The 24,438-nt window shown below is 38.2% G+C and overlaps 2 protein-coding genes across 20 annotated transcripts in view; one reads left to right on the top strand and one right to left on the bottom strand.

Moving 5' to 3' along the window:
* Positions 1–273: 273 nt before the first annotated feature.
* Positions 274–2,533, top strand: cd180 (CD180 molecule). Its single transcript, XM_079872885.1, has 3 exons — positions 274–376; positions 498–658; positions 754–2,533. The coding sequence occupies exons 1-3, from the start codon at positions 275–277 to the stop codon at positions 2,483–2,485; spliced, it is 1,995 nt and encodes a 664-aa protein (XP_079729011.1). The 5' UTR covers position 274; the 3' UTR covers positions 2,486–2,533.
* A 2,659-nt stretch (positions 2,534–5,192) lies between these two features.
* mast4 (microtubule associated serine/threonine kinase family member 4) overlaps positions 5,193–24,438 on the bottom strand; it is a 141,201-nt gene continuing 121,955 nt past the window's right edge. For 7 of the 19 annotated variants that reach the window (XM_079870757.1, XM_079870769.1, XM_079870771.1 and 4 more), the window contains 14 exons: positions 24,275–24,413; positions 23,808–23,940; positions 23,174–23,339; positions 18,940–19,041; positions 18,203–18,328; positions 17,690–17,802; positions 16,557–16,678; positions 16,055–16,272; positions 14,846–15,043; positions 13,709–13,935; positions 13,397–13,519; positions 13,154–13,290; positions 12,172–12,377; positions 5,193–11,948 (listed from right to left, as the gene is read on the bottom strand). In XM_079870757.1, the coding sequence (XP_079726883.1) occupies positions 7,960–11,948; positions 12,172–12,377; positions 13,154–13,290; positions 13,397–13,519; positions 13,709–13,935; positions 14,846–15,043; positions 16,055–16,272; positions 16,557–16,678; positions 17,690–17,802; positions 18,203–18,328; positions 18,940–19,041; positions 23,174–23,339; positions 23,808–23,940; positions 24,275–24,413 (5,999 nt within the window). In that variant the 3' untranslated portion in view covers positions 5,193–7,959. The remainder of the gene's footprint in view (positions 11,949–12,171; positions 12,378–13,153; positions 13,291–13,396; positions 13,520–13,708; positions 13,936–14,845; positions 15,044–16,054; positions 16,273–16,556; positions 16,679–17,689; positions 17,803–18,202; positions 18,329–18,939; positions 19,042–23,173; positions 23,340–23,807; positions 23,941–24,274; positions 24,414–24,438) is intronic. The other 12 variants (XM_079870768.1, XM_079870773.1, XM_079870764.1 and 9 more) reach the window with 4 other exon arrangements.

The following is a 24,438-nucleotide window of genomic DNA, read 5'->3' as shown; positions in this document are numbered from 1 at the left end:
TTTGAAATGTTCTCATCTATTTAACCATATTAAAAGAGGTACCATTTTGCCCACATGGCTGAGAATGAATGTGTTTGCTTACTGTACTTCAGCACAATGAAACTCTGTTTTTATAACCATACAGTAAACCATTGTTGAAATGGGAAGTTATTGCTGAATATAGGAAGTTATTACTGTAGGGAAGTTACAGCAAATTTTTTTACTTACTGTACTTCCTCTATTTTATCTATATATTTGACTGAAGAGGAGCTTGTTCTCTTCTGTCCTGTACACAATGGAGAGGCATTTTGTTTTTTACATGTTATGTTACACTATTCTGTTTCACTTTTTAGCTCATAATGAAGCAACACCGTGGGCTAGCAGACAGTGTCAACAGGTACATTTATGGTTGTTTAGTTTGCATGGTTTTCTACACAATGGACAAATGTGAAGCATGAATTAATTCTGTTAATGTCAAGTTTTATCATATCTTACTGTATTTTTAAAAATTTTTTTAGATAGCTAACGGCTATGATTGTAGTGGTATGGACCTACAATTCATTCCAGATGAGGTACCAGATTCTGTCCAAATTTTGAAATTTAGCTTCAACCACCTGCCCGCCCTATACAACTCCACTTTTCAGAGGCTAAATAACTTGCATTCATTAGACCTGACAAGGTGAGCAAAGCTAGTTTTCTTTTTGAGTTGTGTAAAACAGTGTATCAGAGAATCTAATGTTTCTTCTTCTTGCACTCAAACCTTATAACTTACAGGTGTGGTATCACTTTCATGTATGAAGACATTTTTAAATATCAGCCTGACTTGGAAGTCCTAATCCTAATCGGAAACCCACTTGTGTTCATCGCAAGTAGAGCTTTTTCTGGACCACTAGCATTGAAAAATCTCAGCCTAGCTCAGTCAAAAATCAAAAGCCTATCAGACATCCCATCGGATAATCTTGCATATTTGGAGGTTCTGGACCTTGGGGGAAGTGGCATTCGCTCATTAGATGGACTAAGCAGTTTCCACTGGCAAAACGTGAACAGCCTGCAGCTGGATATGAACTCTATTGACCGGATAAGTCTGAATGACCTGCAACCAATCCACAATGTGGTCGGGATGAGCATCAGCTTCAAAGGAAACGATTTTGTCTCTATAGAACCAGGTGCTTTTCAGTCACTGAACTTGAGTAGTCTTGATTTCAGTGGCTGCTTCAGAAAAATTAACTTCTCCTCCCTTCTGAGAGGGCTTGAAGGTATTACAACCAACAGATTGAATCTGGGATTGTATGAAACCGATCCAAATGTGTTCATACCATCAGCTGCTCTACAATCTTTTTGCAAGATCCTCGTGACTGACCTAGATTTCCAGCTTCAGCATTTCTTAGACCTAAATAATTCCACGTTTCATTGCCTTGAAGGGCTTAAAAAGCTTGACCTTACCAGAGCCCACCTGGATTCATTGCCCTTTAACATGACTGGCCTGTCCAACTTGTCCCATCTGGTGCTAGATGAGAACAGATTTTCAGATGTCTGCAACATCAACACCAAAAACTTTCCCATGCTTACGCACTTGTCCGTGAGCGGAAACTTAAAGCCCCTCGGTTTCAGCAATAGATGCTTGGAGAGTCTCAGAGTCCTAGAGGAGCTGGATCTCAGTCATAGTTCAGTAAAACTCAAAGGACCTTGTTGTAACGACCAGCTGTTTGGTCTGAGTGAACTGAAGCTCCTCAATCTCAGCTATAGCTTACCAATGGTGTGGAGTTCACAGCCTTTCAGTGCGTCTCCACAGCTGGAGCACTTGGACTTCAGCCATTCACTTTACACTCCGAACGTCAGCTCACCATTCAGCAATCTACAGAGTCTCCGAACTCTAAATCTTTCCTGGTCAAATACAAGTCTGACAAATATGCACATCTTCAATGGCTTGAAAACCTTGCAACTCCTCAATTTGAAGGGGAACCCCATTCAAGGAGGGGTTCTTAGCCATGCAGAGCTCTTTAAATACGTCCCTCTTTTGGAAACCCTCATTTTATCTTCATGTAAAATAACTGCATTTGGAGAGAACTTGTTTAAAGCTCTCACACAGCTCAGGCAAGTAGACCTGAGTGAAAATAAGCTTGTCAAACTGAGCACTTCTGGGTTTTACTCCCTGTATTCGATCCAGCTTAACTTTGCCAGTAATGCCATTGTGACAGTGGATGTTGGAAGTATTATGAATTTGGGAAAAGGAAGTACTGTTGATCTGAGTTACAATCCTCTAGTATGCAACTGTAGCAACTTTCAGTTAATCAACTGGGTTAAGAAAAACACAGTCAAAGTAAAACACTTAATGGAGACAGTTTGTAATGCTACAGAAACAAGGATTATTGATGCTAAACTTCAATGCGAATTTCCTGTTGGAGTAATTGTATTTATTATAATTCTAGTTGTGATTATAATTGCATCTGCCGTTTTCTGCCTTGTCAGGAGAATTAGAAGATATTTGAGATACACACAGCTGTAAATTCAGAACATTTAGTTTGGGCTTCCTTCATATGCAAGCTACCCAGACAGCAACATAGTGTCGGCCCAGATCCAGCCCACATCTGGTATGCGTTGAATCCACTTGTACCAGTTGTGGCCCGGATCTGGGCCGACACTATATTGATATCTGGGATTAATGTTTGCTTTAAATTGGAGATCAAATATGGCAATCTACAGAATCAAAGTCTTAAATAATAATAAAAAAAAAAAAAATATATATATATATATATATATATATATATATAACTCAAATTATTATTTTATTTTTATTGTTTTATTATTATTATTATTTATAGTTCAGAGTTTTTAAAAAGATCAAGGTCTAATGTCCCTTTTCAATCACTTTAACTGCTTCCTTGAATGGTTAACCTGTTGTTTTTCTTGACAGGTTGTACACATAGTTTGAGTTTATGAAAATGTAATGAGATATATATATATTCTATACACTTACAAATTTTAGGTTATCTCAAAAAGGTTGCAGTACCAAACTTTTCCACTAGATGACATTCAGGCTCCACTGGTGACCATATAAGGAGTCTTCGATTTCCATATATGGTTTGAGTGATCTGATCCATATATTTCCATAATTTTCCAAAAATATATGAAGTAGACATCATATTCAGAACTAGACATCATATTCAGAAGTAGTTTAGGCAGTAATCAATATTTTATTTGAATTTAATCTCTAAAACACACAAAAACATATGTAAAGAACCAGAGCGTGTGTTAGTTTGGCACCGTACCACCAAATGGAGAATCTATCACTATTTATCTATTGCTCCGTGACCGTCATTTCTTTTGAAATATGAATACTAGAGTCTAAAAGCTTTCAAATAATGTTTGTCAAGATTACTTTAGCTCTAGACTAAGATATTATTGTTATAAATGTGTAATTGCAAACATTCAACAGGTGTGGGAGAGGGTCTTAAAAACAGTGGTTAAAAACATTTCTATAAATCATTAATTGTGTGAAAAGCATTGAGATTAAAAGTTAATTGTTTGTACATGATTTAATGTCTTTTTTCATATAGTGTGATTTTTGGGGAATTGTATTGAATCCAAATAGGGACAATTTGACTCGCTCCAACAAGGCCATACCCAGAAATCGAACAGTGCACAAGGGATTGGAGATCAAAGTTGGCTATTGACAATATCAAAGCCTTAACTTTTGAGTTTGTCAGAAATACCGGTTAACCTATGTTTTTTTCTTTTTTTTTTTTTCTTGAAATTTTGTGACCTTTTCTCATTTAGGGTCATGCATGCGTGTCGATGTTATAAAAGCAAAGTTATAAAAAAGTTATAAAAGTTTGAGTTTATGAAAATGTAAAATAGATAAGGATACAGTGCGTGCAGAATTATTAGGCACGTTGATTTTCTGATCATATTTTTTTTCCAGGCACATTTGACCAATTCCAAACCACACTAATCTTAATAACTACAATTCATTTTGTATTTAATCATTTATAAATGATATATAATTGTTCATGAAGGCTGGAAATGAAAAAATGCCTTATATTCAGGTGTGCATAATTATTAGGCACGATTTCTTTTACAGATAAAATAAGCCAAAAAAGAGATTTAACTCGCACTGAAAAGTCAAAAATTATGAAATGCCCATGAGAAGGATGCATGACCATTGGACAGTGAAATGCTCATTGGGTCAGCAGGGTCAGACAAAAACTGGTGGAGAAGAAAAGGTTTAAGAAGGGTTAAGGGTCTGCGTTTTGCAGAGATGGACTAAAAATGAACTAATAATGAACTCCCAAAACTTACTGCCATATGGAAGATGAATTCTTCAAACTGAGGTACAAGAGGATGTGGTGCTGGTCCTTCAAGAGTCACTCTCAGTCTGTCTGTCTATAAAACAAATGTTTTGTCCATTTCTGCAAAACGGACTTCAGGGTAGCCAGGACTCTTCATGTATTTTACTACACTTCAGCTTGTGATTCTTATTAAGAGGGGGTCATTTTTTTAGGTCTAAGTCTCTGAGATCCTGACACGTTGCACTTCTGGAGACTCCAGGTAGGTTGCAGTTCTGGAAAATAGTGGCGCTGGAGACTTAAGGGTTCTTGATGGTTTCACACTTAATTCTTCACCTTAATTCTTAATTATTTTGCAGTTAACATGTCATCTTCCCCACCAGTTTTTGCCTGACCCTGCAGACCCAATGAGCATTTCACTGTCCAATGGTCATGCCTTAACTGCAATTTCTAGTATTGCATTAGTATCGCATCCTTCTCAATAATCCTTAAATCTCTTTTTTGGCTTATTTTATCTGATAAAAAAATACAAAATATAAAAGAAAACTTGCCTAATAATTATGCACACCTGAATATAAAGTATTTTTCATTTCCAGCCTTCATGAACAATTATATATCACTTAAAAATGATCAAATACAAACTTAGTTATTAAGATTAATGTGGTTTGGAATTGGTAAAATGTGCCTAGAAAAAAAATATGATCAGAATATCAATGTGCCTAATAATTCTGCACGCAGTGTTAATAAAAATTGAATTCCTATTGAATCCAATTAGGGTATGTAAATTTTTTTATTTCTATTGATCCAATTTAGGGTAAATTTGTCCCGCTCCAACAAGGCTGTACCCAGAAATCGAACAGTGTATGAGGGTTAAATAACTTTTAAAGCAAAAGGATGATAAAATACAATAAATAAAATAAAATGTAATTTTGACATGCCTTTTTATTTTCAGTATTTTACAACTTTAGAAGTATAAATATTTCTATAGTATACAACATCTATGACATCCATAGAGCTTTCTGTGGGTGATGTACAAAACTCAAAACCACATCTTATTGCACAGATCCTAAAAGACAATGATAAGCAGAGTCATCTACATAAACACTGTTTTCACACATAGAGAGACGAAAGAAAACTCCAAGAAACAAGCAAGAACATACTGAACTGGAGAGACAACAAACAATTAGGCTACCACACCGACGGTCTTCAATAGCAAGTGTCCGCTAGGAGGAACTCACACACGCACACACACACACACACACGTAGATCACAGCATAACTGCCTGTGATGTAGCACATTAATTTGGCAAATAACACAAATGTACAAAATATACATCCATGAAGTAGTTGTAAACAAGCATTTAATGTGCTTCTTTAATGATTCAAACATTAGTTTTCAGGAAAGGAAGGGGGATAAAGAAAATAAATGATATTTGAGAACAGACAATGCATATGTCCTATAAAACATTCACATTTTATCATTATAATTAAAGTTAATATTATGTTATCCTCAAAATCCCAATAAGCGTTGTGTTTTTAATCTTAAGGTGCCTTGTATCTCTTCAGACCTCCTACACTACATTTGTAAAGCCTATGAGGAACAGAAACTTCAGTGTGCTAATATGGTTTAAAATCTCTACAATCAACTTCGAATTGGCTACTTTATAGATTCTCTTTACATTGTGTATTCTGTTATTTAGGTAATTATGCACATTTGTGTGTCCAGCTCATATATGTATATATATATGCTCTGTTTACATAAAACATTAATTGCAAATACTTCAATATCAAACTGTAATATAGCCTAGATGTTTCACAATACAAGTCTACTAAAATGGACCTAGATATACAGTTGCTTTGCTTTAAGTTGGTACGTGAGCTACAGCAGGTTTAAAGTTAAGACCAAATATCAAAAGACACAACGATTCACCCACTCCTCTATTCTGATGCTACCCTTCAGTGGTCACTATGCAACTGCCTAAAGATCAAATCAAGCGTGACTAATGACAAATATGCTTCTAAATGTTTGGTAACGAAGAAAACGTAAAGAGAGCTTTGAAAAGTCTTGAAGGTAAAAGTACAGGAAATGCACTTATCAGTCCTACTGCACGAGATGTTAATAGCAAAAATGCATTTAGTTCAGTATTATACAATCCCCATTTATAAGTGTTGTACTTTGCATATGAATATGTTAGAAACCGATTGGACATTTTACCACAAGCCCTGACATACCACAATGTCATGTTGCTAAAGCACATTTGATTATCCCTGTATAAGCCCTTTTAACCAAACCAGGGGAAGTACATCATGTTCTTGTATGCCAAGTGGGAAATGTTAGCCCTAAAAGCTTGACATTTTTCATTTTTTGAAAAACAGAGTGTATATAATCTACATGGTAGCAAACCTTAATCATGGGGTAATCCTTTAGTTTCTGAAACTTGCCTTTTATATAATGTTCTGCATTTGCCTTGTCCCTTTTTTAATGTAAATGCATGACTTCAAGCGGCATCAAGTACGAACATTAAGAGAACTCTGCTGCGTCACTTAAAACACATATCTGAAAATGCATGTGGTTAACCCTAACATTCCTCAGTGCAACTTCAAGTACACTTTGTTTCAGATTGAGACTATGATTATTCTGCTAGTTTAGACTCAATATCAGCGCAATTACTGAGCAGATGACTGATCACTAGCGACTAACATTGAATACAGTATACAAACATATGACTTAGCAAAATATATACATATAAAACATACAACACTCATTTTCAACCGACCCCTCTGTACAATTAATGCTGCAGTATTTACAATATATTGCATAACAATTAATTCGTAGAAATGCATGGGAAAGGAATGTGAATTTCACCATGACCTGCTAAGAACAGCAAGTCATATTTCCCCAAAAAACTCTAAGGCCCCTTCCACTACGATTCCAGAACCACAAGATGATTCCAATATAAAATAGTTCCAGGTGAGAAGCACAGGACAAAGTGCATTCCCTCTGTGCACCACTACCCAAAACAAAACTTTGCTGATAAGGTCAAAAAAAAAAAAAAAAAAAAAAAAAGTTGTTGTACAAAGAAATTGTAGTGATCTGTTCAACTTGCAGAGTGTAACCCATATTAATAGCACCATTGCTACATATACTTTCCTAGTGGTTTTTAAATACATCAAAAACCAGTAAAATACATAACGCTAGCTTGAATGAGCGTGAAGCCTTTTTTTTTTCTTTTTTTTTACACAGTCAGTTAACATGCACCTTCAGCTCTAAATTCAAGGTGCTTTTTGTTTGGTATAATTATACTCCATGATTGGCACAGTTAATTTAAGCCTTAAAAAAGGCATCCATACTTCGCCTCCACAGTTATTGCACACGCCACTTGTTACATCACACTGCAACACAACACAATGTCTACTTTTGGCGCTTTTGCAAGATCTAAAATGTGACCACAAATCAGCAGCAAAACATGTCAACATTCAGACTACACTTTTTTTAGACATAATATTAACGAAGCATTATAGATCACAAAACAAACAAACAAATAAATTTCTCTGGTTTCTCATGAAAACCTAAAGTAACAGCTTCACCGGTCCTTAGATAGGAAGGCTTAAAGATATTACATATAGACAAAAATTAAGTTTACATCCTCGGTTCTTTTAAAATTCCATACGCTTGGCAACTACAATACAATACATCACTTTTTACAAGTTGAACCACGTGGCGGATCCTTTGTTTGTTTAGAACGGACTGAATCTTTTTCAAGAGTAGTACTATCCTTCGCCAAAGGCATGCCTCTTGATGAGTCTTTACGATTATTTTTGGGTGCGGACAATACATCTTGAGTGGGTTCCTTTCTCTTCTTTTCTACTTGCTCTTTTCGGTTGGATGAAATCTGTTTGTCAGACACCTTTGACTCACTGGTGCCATGTTTAGGGTCAGGACTGGATACAGCAGTTATAGTCTTCCCTATGGGATCACTTGTGCTGAAACCCTCGAGAGACTCTGATCTTGGAACATCAATTCTGGACTTTACTTGTTCCTTTGAGGAAGGTCCAAATGTTTCAACTGCAGCAGCACTGCCCTTACCAGAAGGAGGCCCACTAGACACATGTATTTTAACAGCGGGTACTGGCAACACTAGCACGGATCCACCTTGAGAACCAGGGCGCGTCTCTTTCTGAGGCTGGGATTTAGGCGTAGACAAGACTGACACTCTTAGATCCTTTGGATTTACTATGTTGTCCTTGACAATGGGCTGTAGCTGTGCTCTGTTTTCCTGCTTTCCCTTCTCTTCAACAGCCTTCCCAATAGATTGCGTAACAAGTGGAGAGTCTACTCTGGGCTTGTTTTTGGAACTCAAAGGTGTTTGTTTTAATATAGCACTACCAGGTGGTTGCGTCTGTTTTATTGCAGTCAGTGCTGGACTTGCCTCTGTCGTGGACATGTCCATAACTTGCTTATCAACCTTCTGGGTGTCTATGCCAAGAACACTCTTGAATTTCTGCTTTTCTTCCATTTTCACTGTGGATTGCACATGCACAGTGTCTTTTTTTGAAGTGTCAGAACTTCTAGTCTTTGGTGGGCTTGCACCTGTGTCCTTTGATGTGAAATTCATGTTTACTTGGCTTCTGAAGCTGGCTTCTTGCTTTTCACAGTTTTTTGAAACTTCAGATTTGCCTGACGAATTAGGGTTAGGGACACAGGTAATCTTTTCAGTCACACTGCATTTGAAGTCCTTTTTAAGGGCTATTCTATCACTCAAGTCCATTTTGTCTCCACATGCTGGCAATGTTTTACGATCCTTTACCGTCAAATTTAATTGGCTACTTGCCTCCTTCGTATTTACCTTGTCTGCATGTTGATTTTTGTTTAAGGCCAGTTGAGACTGATGGGTTTGCACATTGAATTCTCTGCTACCACTTGACACATCGGAATTTTGTGTTCTGTCTGAGATTTGTTTGGAGAGAATTCTTGGATCAGAATTACTTGATGTTTGTTCATTTTTGGCACACGTCTGATCAGACTGTGGAGGTTGGATGGTGGTAGTTTTTACTACAGCCAACCCGGAAAATTGTGGGGTGGTGATTGCACAGGCCTGGGATTTTGAATCAGTAGCAGGCATGGTCTTCATTGGGGTGGCAATTGTGGATGGAGTGGCTTTTCTTTGAAGGGTAGGCTTGGGAGACAATGAACTTTTAATAATAGGGGCCTCAGGTGTATCTGATAGTGCTGAGACAGAAGACACAATGGATATTGTGACTGAAGAAGCTAAAGATAGACTCTGTGGGGTAGATGCTGTTTCTTTGACACATATCTCGGGTTTAGCCTGCCTTGAGTCAGCAGCCGAGGTTGGCGTACAACCACTTCGGTCACTGATTGCAGACTCTGCACTTTTGTCTAGACTTTTTACTCCGGTAGATAATTTGCTTTCCTTCAAATCTTGAAGACACTCTGGATTGAGGTCAGAAAAGTCTTTGGTGCAACCAGCCTTATTCTTTCTATCTATCAGAGTCTTGGTTGCAGCCAAGGTTGGGCTTGATATTGTAACTGTGTTGTCTGTAACATCTTTCGATGGATAGATCTGTTTTATCACTGAGGTGTATGTTATATTGGCTGGTTTCTCATAATTTATGATATTCTTCTCAGTAGACAATGCTGAACTGGGAAAACTGGTTGATGTCTCACTCAGCCTACTATTATTTTTGCCAGAATGTGCTTCTTGGGTTTGCTGGATAGAGTTGAGTTGGGCAATAACAGCAGAAGACGCTAGAGACTTGTCAGGTTCATTGGCTTTAGTAAGGACTGGTTGTATCTGTTGAGTTTCATTTTGCTTTGGAGAGGTCTCCTCTATATTTTCTATGTCATCTTCCTGGTCTTCATTGCTGACTTCCCTGATGGAGGGTGTTTTCCCACATGCAAAGTGAGCGCTGTGTCGTGCAGCCCTCATCTCCTGAGCTGTCTTTAGCCTACTCTCAGATCTTACACTTGTGTCTATGGACTCTAGTTTACTGTTTGTAATCTGCAACTTCATTCCATCAACTTTATTTCTATCGTGCAGGGTCTCATTACAAGATGGATTTATTCTACAGTCCTTATTGGCAAAGGACTCTTCTTTTGTAATGGTTTTACTGCTCAAATACACATTGTCTTTATGGTTAAGTGTCCCGGGCATCCCTGCCTGTGGAACTTTCTGTTTTTCTGCAGTTTTCTGTTGAATTGGCTGTTTTATACATAGATCCTCTGCTAACAAAGCACTTTCACCATGGCTTTCTGCCATTTTGGAAAGACATGTGTCAGTCTTGGATACACGAGGTCCAGATAGCAGACCAATGTCCAAGGTGCCCTCTAGTGGCTTTAAAGAGGAAACAAGCCGTCCCTCCAATTTGTACTCTGAGGAGGTCTTCCTAATAGGGCCATCAGAAGCGATCATCTGAAGTTTTTCTACCGCACTCTCCCCTCTCCCACTAAAATGCTTAGGGGCCAAAGTTTCAGAAGTGCCATGGATGTTGCACATGCCCCCTTTAACATGTTCTAAAGCCAACGCAGAATCCAGCTGAAGACTTTTGGACCTGGTGGTGTTGAAATGAATGCTTTCATGAACACCAGAAGATATTCGACACAAGGAGTCCTCCCTCTCCTCAAAGGACTGCCTCTTCCTGGCAAACTCCATGTTGGAGGCTTTGAAATCTAACCTCTCTGGTTTATTACCTTCCTTCATTGACCAAGACATTTGTCGCTCTGATTGACATGGTGACCTCATATTTTCACTTAAAAGTGATACACAGTCCCCACTGGTGACAGACTCCGCTATGCTCTCACAGACTCTTGGGTTTAGTTTTTTGTAGAGGACATCCTTTAAAGTAGCATTTGTAGACTTGTCCAAGGATCCAGATTCGGAAACCTGGGTTCTCGCACTGGGACGTGTTAGGACACCCCACTCCTTTTCTTCAGCAGCAGCACCTTCCACATCGTGCATGATGTCTTGTTTTTGAGTAGACTCCCGTCTCTCAGCCCAGTCCTGCCTCTTTACCACCACTTTGGCCTTCAGCTTCTCCCTATCTAGCTCCTCTACTGACTCCTGTCGGCCAACTTTACGAGTGACCGCCCGCTTCAGGCAACCCTGCTCAGCAGGTCTCACCCGAGTAATGGTGGGTGGCTCACAAGAAGTGCTGTCCTCTATGCATGGTGGGGTATACTCCCCTCTAGATGAGGCCTCCCCTTGAGACTCCTCTTGGGTGACCTCCAAACTGTGCTTTCGGGTGCATAAATGTTTTTTGTCACCAGCATAAGAAGGGGAGAGCTTCTCCTCGGATTGGACTCGCTTCAAGAGTGGGGACCGAGGAGGCTCTGCGCTTTTCGGTCGCACCATATGGCGTACAATAGTGGGGGGTGAGTGCATTTTGGTAGGGAAGGCCTGAGAAGTTTTGGAGCTTCCTACAGTGTGAGTCAGCAAGGGAGATGGGGACCGCTGAGGAGAAGTTGGCTGAGGCTGAGGGGTAGGGGAGGGTGTGCGAGCTAATGGTGAGAGGGGAATGCTCCCTGCTGATTTACGTCGACCCTGACGGAGCCGTCCAGGTAGTTTGGGACCCAGGCCATGCAGAGTGCTGGGTCGGATGTGGCCAGAGCCTGCAGGTGAGTTAGGTGCACTGGAACTGGGGGAGCTACTCTGTGATGAAGTTCCACCTATAACAAAGAGTGGAAAGCTAACATATAAAGATAATATATAGTGCCAACATTCTTTTATTTAAATGACTTTCAATCCCAATATAATTCCACACTGAACTTAACGGGAAATGCAAAGAGCACTAAAGCAGCAAATATTTACCTCCTTTGATGTGATATGAAACATGATATTGAAATATGTTCTTTTAATAGAAACAGTGTCTAGGTAATGCAAGACACAAACCTGACTGGCTGAAGTCAGGTGTTGCGCGAAAGGCAGCTGTTGGGGATCGTGGTGAGAGGCTGTGTGTGGGAGATCCAGGCAGACTCTCTCCTGAAGACAGAGAGCGGTTCAGCGAGGAGAAACTGCGACTGGTGTGTAAAAGTGGAGAGGGCTGCATGGCAAAGCGTTTGAATACAGAACGCCGCCTGGAGAGGAAAAAAGCGTGACTGAAAAAACAATTGGAATATTCAGAATGACATTTTGCAGTATACAATATGCATACATTTGCAAGAATGTACAGTATATATTGAAAGCACACTCAATGGAATACTATATTTCATAATGCAATGCACTAAGAAATATCAAAAGTGATTTTATTTTTTTTAGTTTTACAAAAAACAAACAACAAATCAACAAAAATAAAATCCAAATAACAATTTCTTTGCAAGAAGAATGCTATAGAATTACACTTGCCAATACTAAGGTCATTTGGCAATATATTTTTTAACATAACATCTAATGGTTATAATTACATATTGCCTATGGTTAAAAAAAAAAAACACATTAAAACTATTAGGCAATATACAGAATGCATTGTATGCAGTAGTAAGTACACAAATTTTCCATTCTAAGCACAGTCAATGAGTGTACATTACAAAAAAATTGCAACAACAGCTCCATCTATTGGAAGTGGGGGGATCTTGCTACTGTGTAGGTCAGGGGTGCCCAATCCTGCTCCTGCCGATCGACTGTCCTGCACAGTTCATCTCCAACCCTAATCAAACACACCTGAAGCAACCAATTAAGGTCTTCAGGATCACTTGAAAATTAAAGGCAGGTGTGTTTGATTAGGGTTGGAGATGAACTGTGCAGGACAGTCGATCAGCAGGAGCAGGATTGGGCACCCCTGGTGTAGGTAGCTTATCCAAATTTATGTGATTATGTAAACAGACAATTGTAAAACCTAAAATAGACGAGAATAGTGATATTCCTGTTTTCTTACCTTTCTTGGGTTTTCTCTTTCTTGGGTTTCTTAGTTCTTCTCACCATTTTGCTTCTGTAACTATTTCTCCGAGCTGGACCAGTTTTGATAGAAGTGTTTTCAAAAGGGGTCGTGGATATAGCTACTTTACTTCCACTCTACAAAACAAAATGTAAGTGTCACTTACAGAAATACTGTAACACAAAGTGAAAAAATAAGCAGTGAAAATAGTGTTGTGGTTGTAACATCAGTTGGTTTTTGCACCTTCAGCAGTAGTTCCACCACCTCAGTGTGAAGCAGCCCATGAACTGTTTCTCCATTCACATGAGTGATCAGGTCTCCAGCCTTAAGACCAGCCATGTGAGCAGGACCACCATCTTCTACATTCTATTCCCCCCCCAAAAAAAGAAAAAAAGTCTTAATTATGTGTAATGCAGTAAAATGAGAAATGAAAAAAATGAAATGAAAAATCTTTGCCATGTTAATTTATTTTTGCCCTAACAAGCCACAACCTCAGCAAGCAAGAATACATGTTGTCAGCTGTTTGGTTTTTATTGAGATGCCACCCACACTTACCCAGACCATGTGATAAACCGTATAAACGTCACTGTCACACGCGTAGACCCGAATCGCTCGCAGAGTGAAGCCAAACTTCTTCCCTGAGCTGTGGATGATGATTGGCTGACGACTGCTGGCACTGCTAAGTGGAGAATCTCGGCTGGGGGAGGAGTCTCTAGAGGATGGGTCTGATGACAGCGAGTATGGAGAAATGGGGCTTGCTAATGGTGACACACCAAAAACATCTGGGGGAACAAGAGAGGCCAAATCATACATTAATAAATCAATAAATAAACTGGCACTGTGCATAAGCAAGTAACCACCTTTCTTTTATTATAGACTGAACAGTGGACTTGTTAAGTTAAGTTAACTTTACTATACATTAGCATAAAGTGCAACACATAGATTACATTTATTTTATTCAATAAGATATTAAGGTAACCTTTACACTACTGTTGGTAAGATTTCATTAAATAATTTTGAAGTCTCTTATTCTTACCAAGGCTGCATTTATTCGATCAAAAATAAAGTAAAACCAATAATTTTGCGAAATATTTTTCCAAATTAAAATAAATAAAATGTAATTTATTCTTGTGATGGCAACACTGAATTATCAGCAGCCATTAGACCTTTTTCAGTGTGAAAAGGACGCTGATTTGGTGCTCAAGAATCATTTCTTATTATTATAAAATATAAAACCAATTGTTTTTCCAGAATTTAAAGAATATTATTTCATAAAAAATACAGTATCTCACAAAAGTGAGTACACCCCTCACATTTCAGCAAACATTTTTGTATATCTTCTCAAGGGACAATACTATAGAAATGAAACTTGTATATATTTTAGAGTAGTCATTGTGCTGCTTGTATAGCAGTATATATTTACTGTCCTCTGAAAATAACTCAACATACAGCCATTATCGTCAAAATAGCTGGCAACAAAAGGGAGTACATTCCTCACTACATTCCTTTCTCATGTAGTTCTTACATGAAATAAGCAGTAAGTAGGAAATAACTAACAAAAATATGACAAAAATGTTGGGAATCCCTAACATGGACAATAACACTTTGCCACACATGCAAAGACACCCCAACACACTCGATCACATACACATCAACCCAACACATGTTCTTCCAGCATGCACATACACTCACCTCCAGGGATCATGAGTGACAGGGCACTGGTAGATACTGATTTTGGCACTTTGCTAACTGCAAACTGTTTGTCCGCTGTCTCAGGTTTGGAAGCAGTCAGGAAGGAGCCTGTGTCTGAGGAGGGCTTACAGGAGCTGTCCAGACTCTCCCCTCCACCTCCCTGTGACGGCACCTGATCCAGGTGCTCGGAGAAACTGCCTACTCAAAAAAATAAAGTTTAAGAGTAGAGATATATAATAAGCAGAGAAATACACTAAACAGACCAGACACTATTTCCAGAGCATTGCCACTAATTTTGCACAATTTGTTAATCTGCTCTCAAATTCATTTACACAACAATGGCGTTTTGGGGGCCTGAAGATGCAAACTTTTGAAAGCGGTACAGTTATTGTATACTACAAATACATCATACATCAAAAATATGTCATGCGCATACGTATTACATGCTCAGTCTATAAGCGTGTAGTGCTTAAATTGACAGCCAACTACTGGGCTGTCAGAATAATACAGCGTTTTTTTTTTTTTTCATGGATCCGTGTGAATGGGGATTGTTTTTAAAAACGTTGTGGTCTGTACATGAACAATTCTGTTTTTAGTACATAATTGTTGTGAAAACTTTTTTTTTTACATGTTCCTTTGACCTAATCAAAACCCAGTAGATATTATTGAAGCTATCAATTTGATCACAAACAAATCACATTGTTTCAGGTCAACTGGGGGTCAGTTGCAGCATAGCAAAAAGTCAATGTAGAAAAAAAAAAGAAAAAAAATCCACATAAAATATGAGTCTCTTGAGACCCCAGACAAAAATGTAATATTTGGTAACACTTTCTTTTGATGGTCCATTTAGACATTCTACTAAGTAACTTTGCAACTGCATGTGAACTACCAGTCATTAGCGTATTGGTAGACTGTCTACTTAATATCTGCAAAAACTTTATTTTGATAGTCCCACAACAGACATTCTGACTATACCTAACTTTGCAAGTACATGCCAACTTAGTCTACCTACCTGAACTCTAACACCTAACAGTCTACTATAGTCTGCTATACTCTATTGAGTGTTAATTGACATGTATTTGCAAAGTTACTTATGGTCAGTACAATGTCTAAAGTGAACCATCGAAATAAAGTATAACACATTTTTTTTGTGGAGCAAGTTTGATGCATACAGTATACAGCCCCATCTCCTATAAATCCCCCCTGTACCTGAGAGGGTGGAGTTACTGATGGTGCTACAGGGTGTGGTGGGATCAGGCTCATCCTGAGGCAACTCCCCAATACTGAAGGTCACTTTACTGGGGTCTTCCAGAGACAGGGAGCCCTCACCATCTTCCACTTCTGCTGAGATGGCAAACTTAGGGAGAAGACCAGAGCATCTGCTCAAGCTGGTGCTCTCAGTGTCAGAAGAATGAGAGAGAGAGGGACTGGAGAAGAGAAACAAGAAAAACCTATATGATCCACCAGGAAAAATCACGATCTACAAACTTATGGTGGTTTCAAGATCATGGTAGCTGCTTTGTTGCATATTAAATGTTAAATGTCAAAATAAATTATTAATTGAATAATAAATATTTTCTAAACAAAAATTGTGTCAAGTGGCATGTGAGTATAGAGGTGCATATATTCTATGATGAGGTCTTAATTTCAGATTTTTCACATTTAGTTGGGATCTGAGCCTTTTTATGGAAAGGGTTTGTGGGTAACATACATCTCAGTGAAGTCTGGAGTCCAGCTCAGTGAGTCAACAGTGAGAGGACTGTCTGTTGTCTTCTCTGTCTGTTCTCCTTTCTCCTCCAGCTGTCCTCGAGACAGATCCAGACTACTGTAAACCTACCACACACACACAACACACAAACAAACAGCATATATAAGCACCAATAGACTCCATTAGATCTCCGAGTAAACATAGGCATGAGACAATAATACTGAATCCTGAAGCACATAAATGTAAAATGTAACTTGTAATGTTTCTGTTGGTTTCTAGGTTCCTGCTAAGTTGTTCCTAGGGTGTTCTGGGTCATTACTAGATGGATTACTTTCCCAAGCCACATTGGTGGCAAATTCATACGAATTTGTACAATCTAATTTTATCCAATCTTCTCACACCCCACTGAGGGTTATGTATAGGTTGAGAGATGCAGCTTCATGCTTACTTTTGTATACAAATCACATTGTTCAAATTTAGTACAAAACAGTCAATTCATAAAATGGCAATCACCAATCACCCCTAATTATCAGATGCCTGAAATGCATGACAAAGAATGTTCTTTAACATTTAAATAAAATGTTACATTTCAAAACCATATCACTATTTAAAGTTATTATTATTATTATTAATACAAATGATATAAATAACATTATTATTATTTTTATTATTTTTTAAATCTGACTTAATAAAAATGCAAAAAATACATATTTTCCTTTTTTATTTTTGAGAACCACTGTTGAGAACCACTGGTCTTACACTATAAAACACAGCCTTCACCCGATATCTTCACTGAAAGCATGATAGATTCTGGAAGCACCTCATACTGCAATGCACCAAAGCCCTGCATGCCCGAGAACAAGAATGTGCACGATGTATTTGTTGTGTGTGATATTGTTCCCTGACCTACAAAAATATATCCCTACATCAAATGCAAATGTATGTAAATCTATGAGCTGAGCTTTATCCCAGAGACAGTGTTGGCCACATCGTTAGACATCTTTATTAAAACTTGCAAAATGCAAACACATAATGCATCCACCGAACAGGACTCTTCTCAGCAGAATCATTCTGCACTGCATGAATTAAACAAGTGTATGTGAGGAAAGAGAGAGAGAGAGAGCGACACAACTCACTTTGGAGAATCGGTGCGAAGATGAGGAAAACTGCCGCAGTTCCACATTGAAATCTTCGTCATTGGTATCGTCCTCCTCCTCAGTTTCTAAGTGATGGTACCTATCAGATCGTGCTGCGATTGAAAAATAAAATGTCACATTGGGCTGTGATGTTAGGATGCTCTCATGTCAGTTATTTTAAGACATTAAAACATATTCAACATTTTAAAGTGAAGTTCACTGAAAAATGAACATTCTGTCATCTAGCTTGGTCATGAATAATACAATACACAGAACAACTTCTGAAGGAGAAGAAAAATATATTTATTTCATAACATGCAAACAATTTGACAATGAAGAGTCCAAAGCACTGAGCTTGAGCAAATTATTGAAATTTCTCCAAACAAATGACCAAGAATCATATCATCAACCAACTGTGCTTTACTAATATGTGAGCATTCTATCAGTTTGGGAACATCTGATCTGCCTGCATGGACCATGAAGGACATTGACTTCACTCCTGCTGTCACTCACTGTCAAAGTAGCTAGTGTCATCCTCAGACTCCAGCTGGGGGATGAACTCTGCCTTCTGCCTCAGCAGGCTGTTCCAGTCCAGACTGTGAAAGAACTGGTGGTGCTTGACCTCATACGCCCCGCCTGCTTAAAGATATACATCCAATCAAATTTAAGAAAAACTTAACAGCCTTATCATGTCCTAAAAAGGCATGAAGCGATGAAGCAACACCCAATACATTCTATTACTACAGTATGTCTACTTTTGGGTATTACATTTAAAAAAAAAAAAGAGTTGTGATTTTGGGGGGTTCCCGCTGGATTTAGCTTTTTTTATATGGGTGGGTGCACATAAGCAATATCAAAGAGATTATGGATTATGCCTGTGAGCGAACTGTAAGTGAGATGACATCTGTTTTAATGGCCAAATATTATATAGGGCCAAATCACATATTATTTATATATTATTTATGTATTTATTTATATATTATATTATTAATCATATATTCATATATTATGAAGGGCCAAACGATAAATTATTATATGTAAATTCAAATTGTGTTTCTTTATTAATTTTCTTTTACATGGAATATTCATTTATTTTGTATGTATGTTTTTACATTGCATTTTAACCATGCAACACACAAATATCCAAAATACCTTAATGGCCAATTAGACATTTTATTTACTTGCCAAAAGCAATTTTTTCTCTCTTTTGGTGCTTGGCAAGTATTGTTGCAAGTATTTTGTACCCTTACCAGTGCCGAGGCGCTCCAGAGGGTTCTGTCTGAGCAGTAGGGCGATCAGCTCCTGAGAATCAGCTGGTGGAGCTTCCTCTCCCTCCGGCCAGTTTATTTCATCTAAGACAAGAAGCAAACAGTTTCATCCTCATTGACTAAATGGAACAAAACCAAAAAAATCATTACTTTTCATTCAACATGAATGCTCCACTCTGGGTTTTTGGGCCTCCACTGTAACACAGAACCTTTCACTCATGCACAGCACCAGACTAATGAATACAGAGAAATATTTACATATGAAAGAAATGCGATTATTAAAATGCATAAAAATGCCTACTACATATAAACAGGCATACATAAACCATCCTAATATCCACTTTAAATGGTTAGTTCACCCAAAAATTCTGTCAGTAATTACTCACCCTCATAGTTTTCCAAGCCCGTAAGACTTTTGTTCATCTTTGGAACACAAATTAAGATATTTTTGATGAAATCTGAGAGCTGTCTCACTTCTTCATAGGCTGCTAGGTAATCGATATGCCATCCCAGAGAAGTTAGTAAAGACATTGTTAAAATAGTCCAAGTGACTACAGTGGCTCAACCTTAAGTTTATCAAGCGACGAGAATACTTTTTGTACGCAAAAAAACCTTCTGGGTTGTATGTCAGAACGTAGGCGCACTATTGAGCTGCGCTGTTAAGGTCCTTGCACACTGAGTCCGAAATTTTCGCATGCGTTTTCGCATTTCGTATTCGTGATTCGGTGGCTCTAAATTGTCAAAACACCATTCAAAATGCTTGTTACGGATGCGAAAGGTGTGCAAGGGCCTTTACACTATGTGAACTCACTCAAAGGCCCACACAGAAGAAAATGAATAGTTGAATAAAGTCATTATTTTTGTTGTTTTTTTGCGCACAAAAAGTATTCTCGTCGCTTGATAAACTTAAATAAATAAAGGTTGAGACACTATAGTCACTTGGACTATTTTAACAATGTCTTTACTAACTTTTCTGGGATGAAGAAGTGAGACAGCTCTCAGATTTCATCAAAAATATCTTAATTTGTGTTCTGAAGATGAACGAAAGTCTTATGGGGTTGGAACAACATGAGGGTGAGTAATTACTGACAGAATTTTCATTTTTGGGTGAACTAACACTTTAACATGCATCAATTCTAGGAAAGTGCATGCATTTCCAGTGTTCATTAGTTATCTGGCATTTTACACTAATCAAAGACCAGGCCCTTGACACAATTGTAATCAACCAAGAAAAAAAAAAACCTCAGCTTAAAGGCCGGGGGGGGGGGGGGGGGGGGGGGAGGTGATATAAATGAAGAGCTGTACTTTGTTTATTCTCCAACTGTCTCTAAAGCAACATGTGCCTCACTTTTGAATCACATTAGGAAGCATGAATATGCATCCAAGCCCAGAGCAACAGCAGCTAGTTGTGCTCATTAATTAAGCCTCACACCCACGGTAACCTTTATAACAGAAAACTAACACTAATGGTACTGATGGTATCAGAAACATATGGGGGTTGTTTCAAGATATCTGGCTTAAATGGATAATGAAAGAATCCACATTAACATTTTGGCAGTTTACATTTTTAAATCCAAATTAAGGACAGAGCAAATATACTGGACTGAAACAAATCTTATGGTTACAAATGATTGAAAGTGTATTATAACAATATATTCTTCAAATGGCTTTTTCATACAGATAATATCTTCATAAATCTCTTGGAAACAAAACATTATATAAACCTATACACTACCAGTCAAAAGTTTGGAATTAAGATTTTTGGTAACACTTAACTTTAATGGTCCACTTTAGATTTTACTGACTATAAGTAACTTTGCAATTACAAGTCAAATAACTCTAATTAGAGTATTAGTAGACTGTCTGCTTAATATTTGCTAAAACTTTATGTTGATGGTCCCCCAACAGATATTCACATATTCTACTTACCCGAACCCTAACCCTAACCTAACCCAACAGTCTACTACAGTCTATTAATTCTTTAATGAGAGTTAGCTGACATGCATTTGCAAAGTTACTTATAGTTAGTAGAGTGTCTAAAGTGGACCATCAACATATGATGTAACCAGAATTTTTTTTTAATGTTTTTGAAAGAACTCTATTATGCTCACCAAGGCTGCATTTATTTGATAAAAAAAAAAAAAAAAAATACAGCAAAAAAAAAAAAAAACTGAAACATTATTACAATTTAAAATAACTGTTTTCAATTTTAATATCTATTAAAATGTAATTAATTCCTGTAATGTTAAAGCTGATTTTTCAGCAGCCATTACTCTAGTCTTCAGTGTCATGTGATCCTTCAGAAATCATTCTAAAATGCTGATTAGATCTTACAGACATCAAAAAGTACATTATATACTGTACCTCTATAGCAGAGTTCCTCAAACTCGGTCCAACCCTGATCAAACACACCTAGCTGTGAGTTTCTAGTGATCCTGAAGACATTGATTAGCTTGCTCAGGTGTGTTTGATCAGTGTTGGAGCTAGACTCTGCAGGACAGCGGCCCTCCAGGACCGAGTTTGAGGAACCCTACTCTATAGTATACCATAAACCTTATTAAAAAAAAAAACACTCATCTGCCACTTTATTAGGTACACCTGTTCAACTTCCTGTTAACACAATCACATGGGAGCAACTAAATGCAGACGTGCAGACATGTTCAAGACGAACTGCTGAAGTTCAAACTGAGCATCAGAATGGACAAGAAAGGTGATTTAAGTGCCTCTGAACGTGGCATGGTTGTAAGTGCCAGACGGGCTGGTCTGAGTATTTTAGAAATTGGTGATCTATTGGGAATTTCATGCACAACGATCTCTAGGGTTCACAGAGAATGGTCAGAAAAAGAAAATACCCAGTGAGGGCAATTCTGTGGCTGAAAATGCCTTGTTGATGCCAGAGGTCAGAGGAGAATGGCCAGACTGGTTCGAGCTGACAGAAAGACAACAGTAACTGAAATAATCACTTGTTACAACCAAGGTCTGCAGAAGAGCATCTCTGAACGCACAACACATCAAACCTTGAAGCAGATGGGCTACAGCAGCAGAAGACATACCGGGTTCCACCGGGAAGAGGAAACTAAGGTTACATTTCGCATGGGCAAACCAAAATTGGACAATAGAAGACTGGAAAAATGTTGCCTCGTCTGATGAGTCTCAATTCCTGTGACATTCAGATGTTAAGGTCAGAATTTGGTATAAACAACATGAAAGCATGGATCCATCCTGCCTTGTATCAGTGGTTCAGGCTGCTGGTGGTGGTGTAATAGGGAACTTTTTTGGGGGCCCCTTAGTACCAATTGAGCATTATTAACCCCACAGGCTACTTGAGTATTGTTGCTGACCATGTCCATCTCTTTATGACCACAATCTTCTAATGGCTTTTTCCAACAGGAAAACGTCATGTCACTCGTCGCTCAAATAATCTCAAACTGGTTTCTTGAAAATGACAATGAGTTCACTATACTCAAATGGCCTTCACAGTCAAATCTGCAGCAACTGCGTGATGTTATCAAGTCAATACGGACCAAAATCTCTGAAGAATGTTTCAAGCACCTTGTTGAATCTATGCCACAAAGAATTAAGGCAGTTCTGAAGGCAAAGGAGGGTCCAACCCAACATTTTATTAGGTAAGGTGTACCTAATAAAGTGGCTGGTGAGTGTATGTAACATTAACTATAATGTTAAGGATTTGTTTTTGGATGAGGGGTGAATTGGAAAAACATTTTGGCAGAGTCATGAGGATGTGATTTTAATACTTAAAACTATACTGTATGTAACTATGCTAAAACAAGTGGCTGTGTTCCATCATTGCGGTCTGTAGGACAGGGCTGTTGTTTCAACAAACAAACATTCAACAAACATTGTTGTTTCAAATGAACAAGTCTAAAATATTTCTTTTGTATCATGGGACACTTCATTTATGTGGCAATGTTAAATACGGAATTGCAGCTTAAATTAACAATTTATTCGAAAACTCACAATTTGCTGCTTTTTATATAAAATAGAATCACATGTGATTTAATTTGCATAGGACAGCAATGAACAAATCCAAAGAGTTGCAGAATGACAGGTTGAGGATAAAAAGGATCCTATGAGATACTGATATGCATTAATGAGAAGCAAAATTGAGATTACGCAACACAACCTGCACCTGCTAAAGCTCTTGCTGCATGAAGCTAGAATGTATTGCATAACAGGAATTCAGAATGTGACTGACCGCTGATGACCTGGCCGAACAACTCTTCTGGAGTGTCTCCAAAGAATGGTACACAGCCCACCAGAAACTCATAAAGGATGATGCCCATTGCCCACCAATCCACAGGCTTCCCATAGCCTTGCCTCAGGATCACTTCTGGAGCAATGTATTCAGGAGTCCCACACACCTGTAGAGAGAAATGTTTGCAGATGTTACAACCCTAAAGTCCAACATAGCTGGTGATCAGTAGATTTTGATGCTGGAGTCTAGATTTACCAAACCAGCACCATAATAAACAAGCCAAGGCCAGCACAGAAATTCATGTTTCTCTAAAGTCCAGTGAGAACTTGCATGAACTGCTTAGAGTAATCTTATAAGTAAGTCATCCATTTTTGTACTTTAAGACTGGTCATAGCTTTTTAATAATTTACACAAAAATGTAGACTGGCCTAATTCAAATCTGAAATGTGACACAGATCACACCCTGGTTAACTGCTAGTTGGTCAGACTACTTCTTAAGACACAGTGGCTGTGTTTATGCAACTGATCCCAAATCTTTAGAGCAGATATCAATCATAGAGGTTATGACAATGACTATGCGATTTCAAATAAAATATCAAGTTCTCAGGACTTCAATAGAGAATTGGATCTGTACCTGTTTATCAGAGAACTCTCTAGCATCCTTCTCAATGTGACCCTCATAGAGGTTAGTGGTCATGTTCATCAGACCAACTTTCGAAAGGCCAAAGTCTGTCAGCTTGATGTGTCCCATTGAAGTGACCAACAAACTGTCGTAATGTAGTAACACGGGAGACAATACAACAAATAATTAGTCATGTATTAGCATTATCAGAACAAAACCCTGCTGGAAAAAAACCCTGTCCATATCAACTTAGGATGCCAAGAACTTGATAGCTGATTTGTTGTCAGCCCAATGTGGTCTACATGCTCTAACTAGCTTAAAGATGATTTTCCAGGTTGAAACCATGCCCACTGGCTGCTTGTACCAGTTAACAGGATCTGACCAACTCGAAAGTACTTTAAATCAGCTACCGGATTCCGGTTTTAGTTGGGGTTTTCTTTAGCAGGGAATGGTGCATGTTTAATTTTTGAGCAGCTCACTTGTCTGGTTTGAGATCTCGATGGACGATTCCATAGTTGTGGAGATATTCCAGGGCTAACACAGTCTCAGCAAAGTACATTCTGGCCATGTCCACAGGGAGAGGACCCATATTCTTAAGCAATGTAGCACAATCCCCTCCTGTTAGGATAGGAAATTTACAAAT

This window comes from Squalius cephalus, assembly GCF_949319135.1.
Source record: "Squalius cephalus genome assembly, chromosome: 5".
Lineage (NCBI taxonomy): Eukaryota > Metazoa > Chordata > Actinopteri > Cypriniformes > Leuciscidae > Squalius > Squalius cephalus.
Note: the sequence above shows the minus strand (reverse complement) of the source record. Positions and strands in the feature narration are given on the sequence as shown.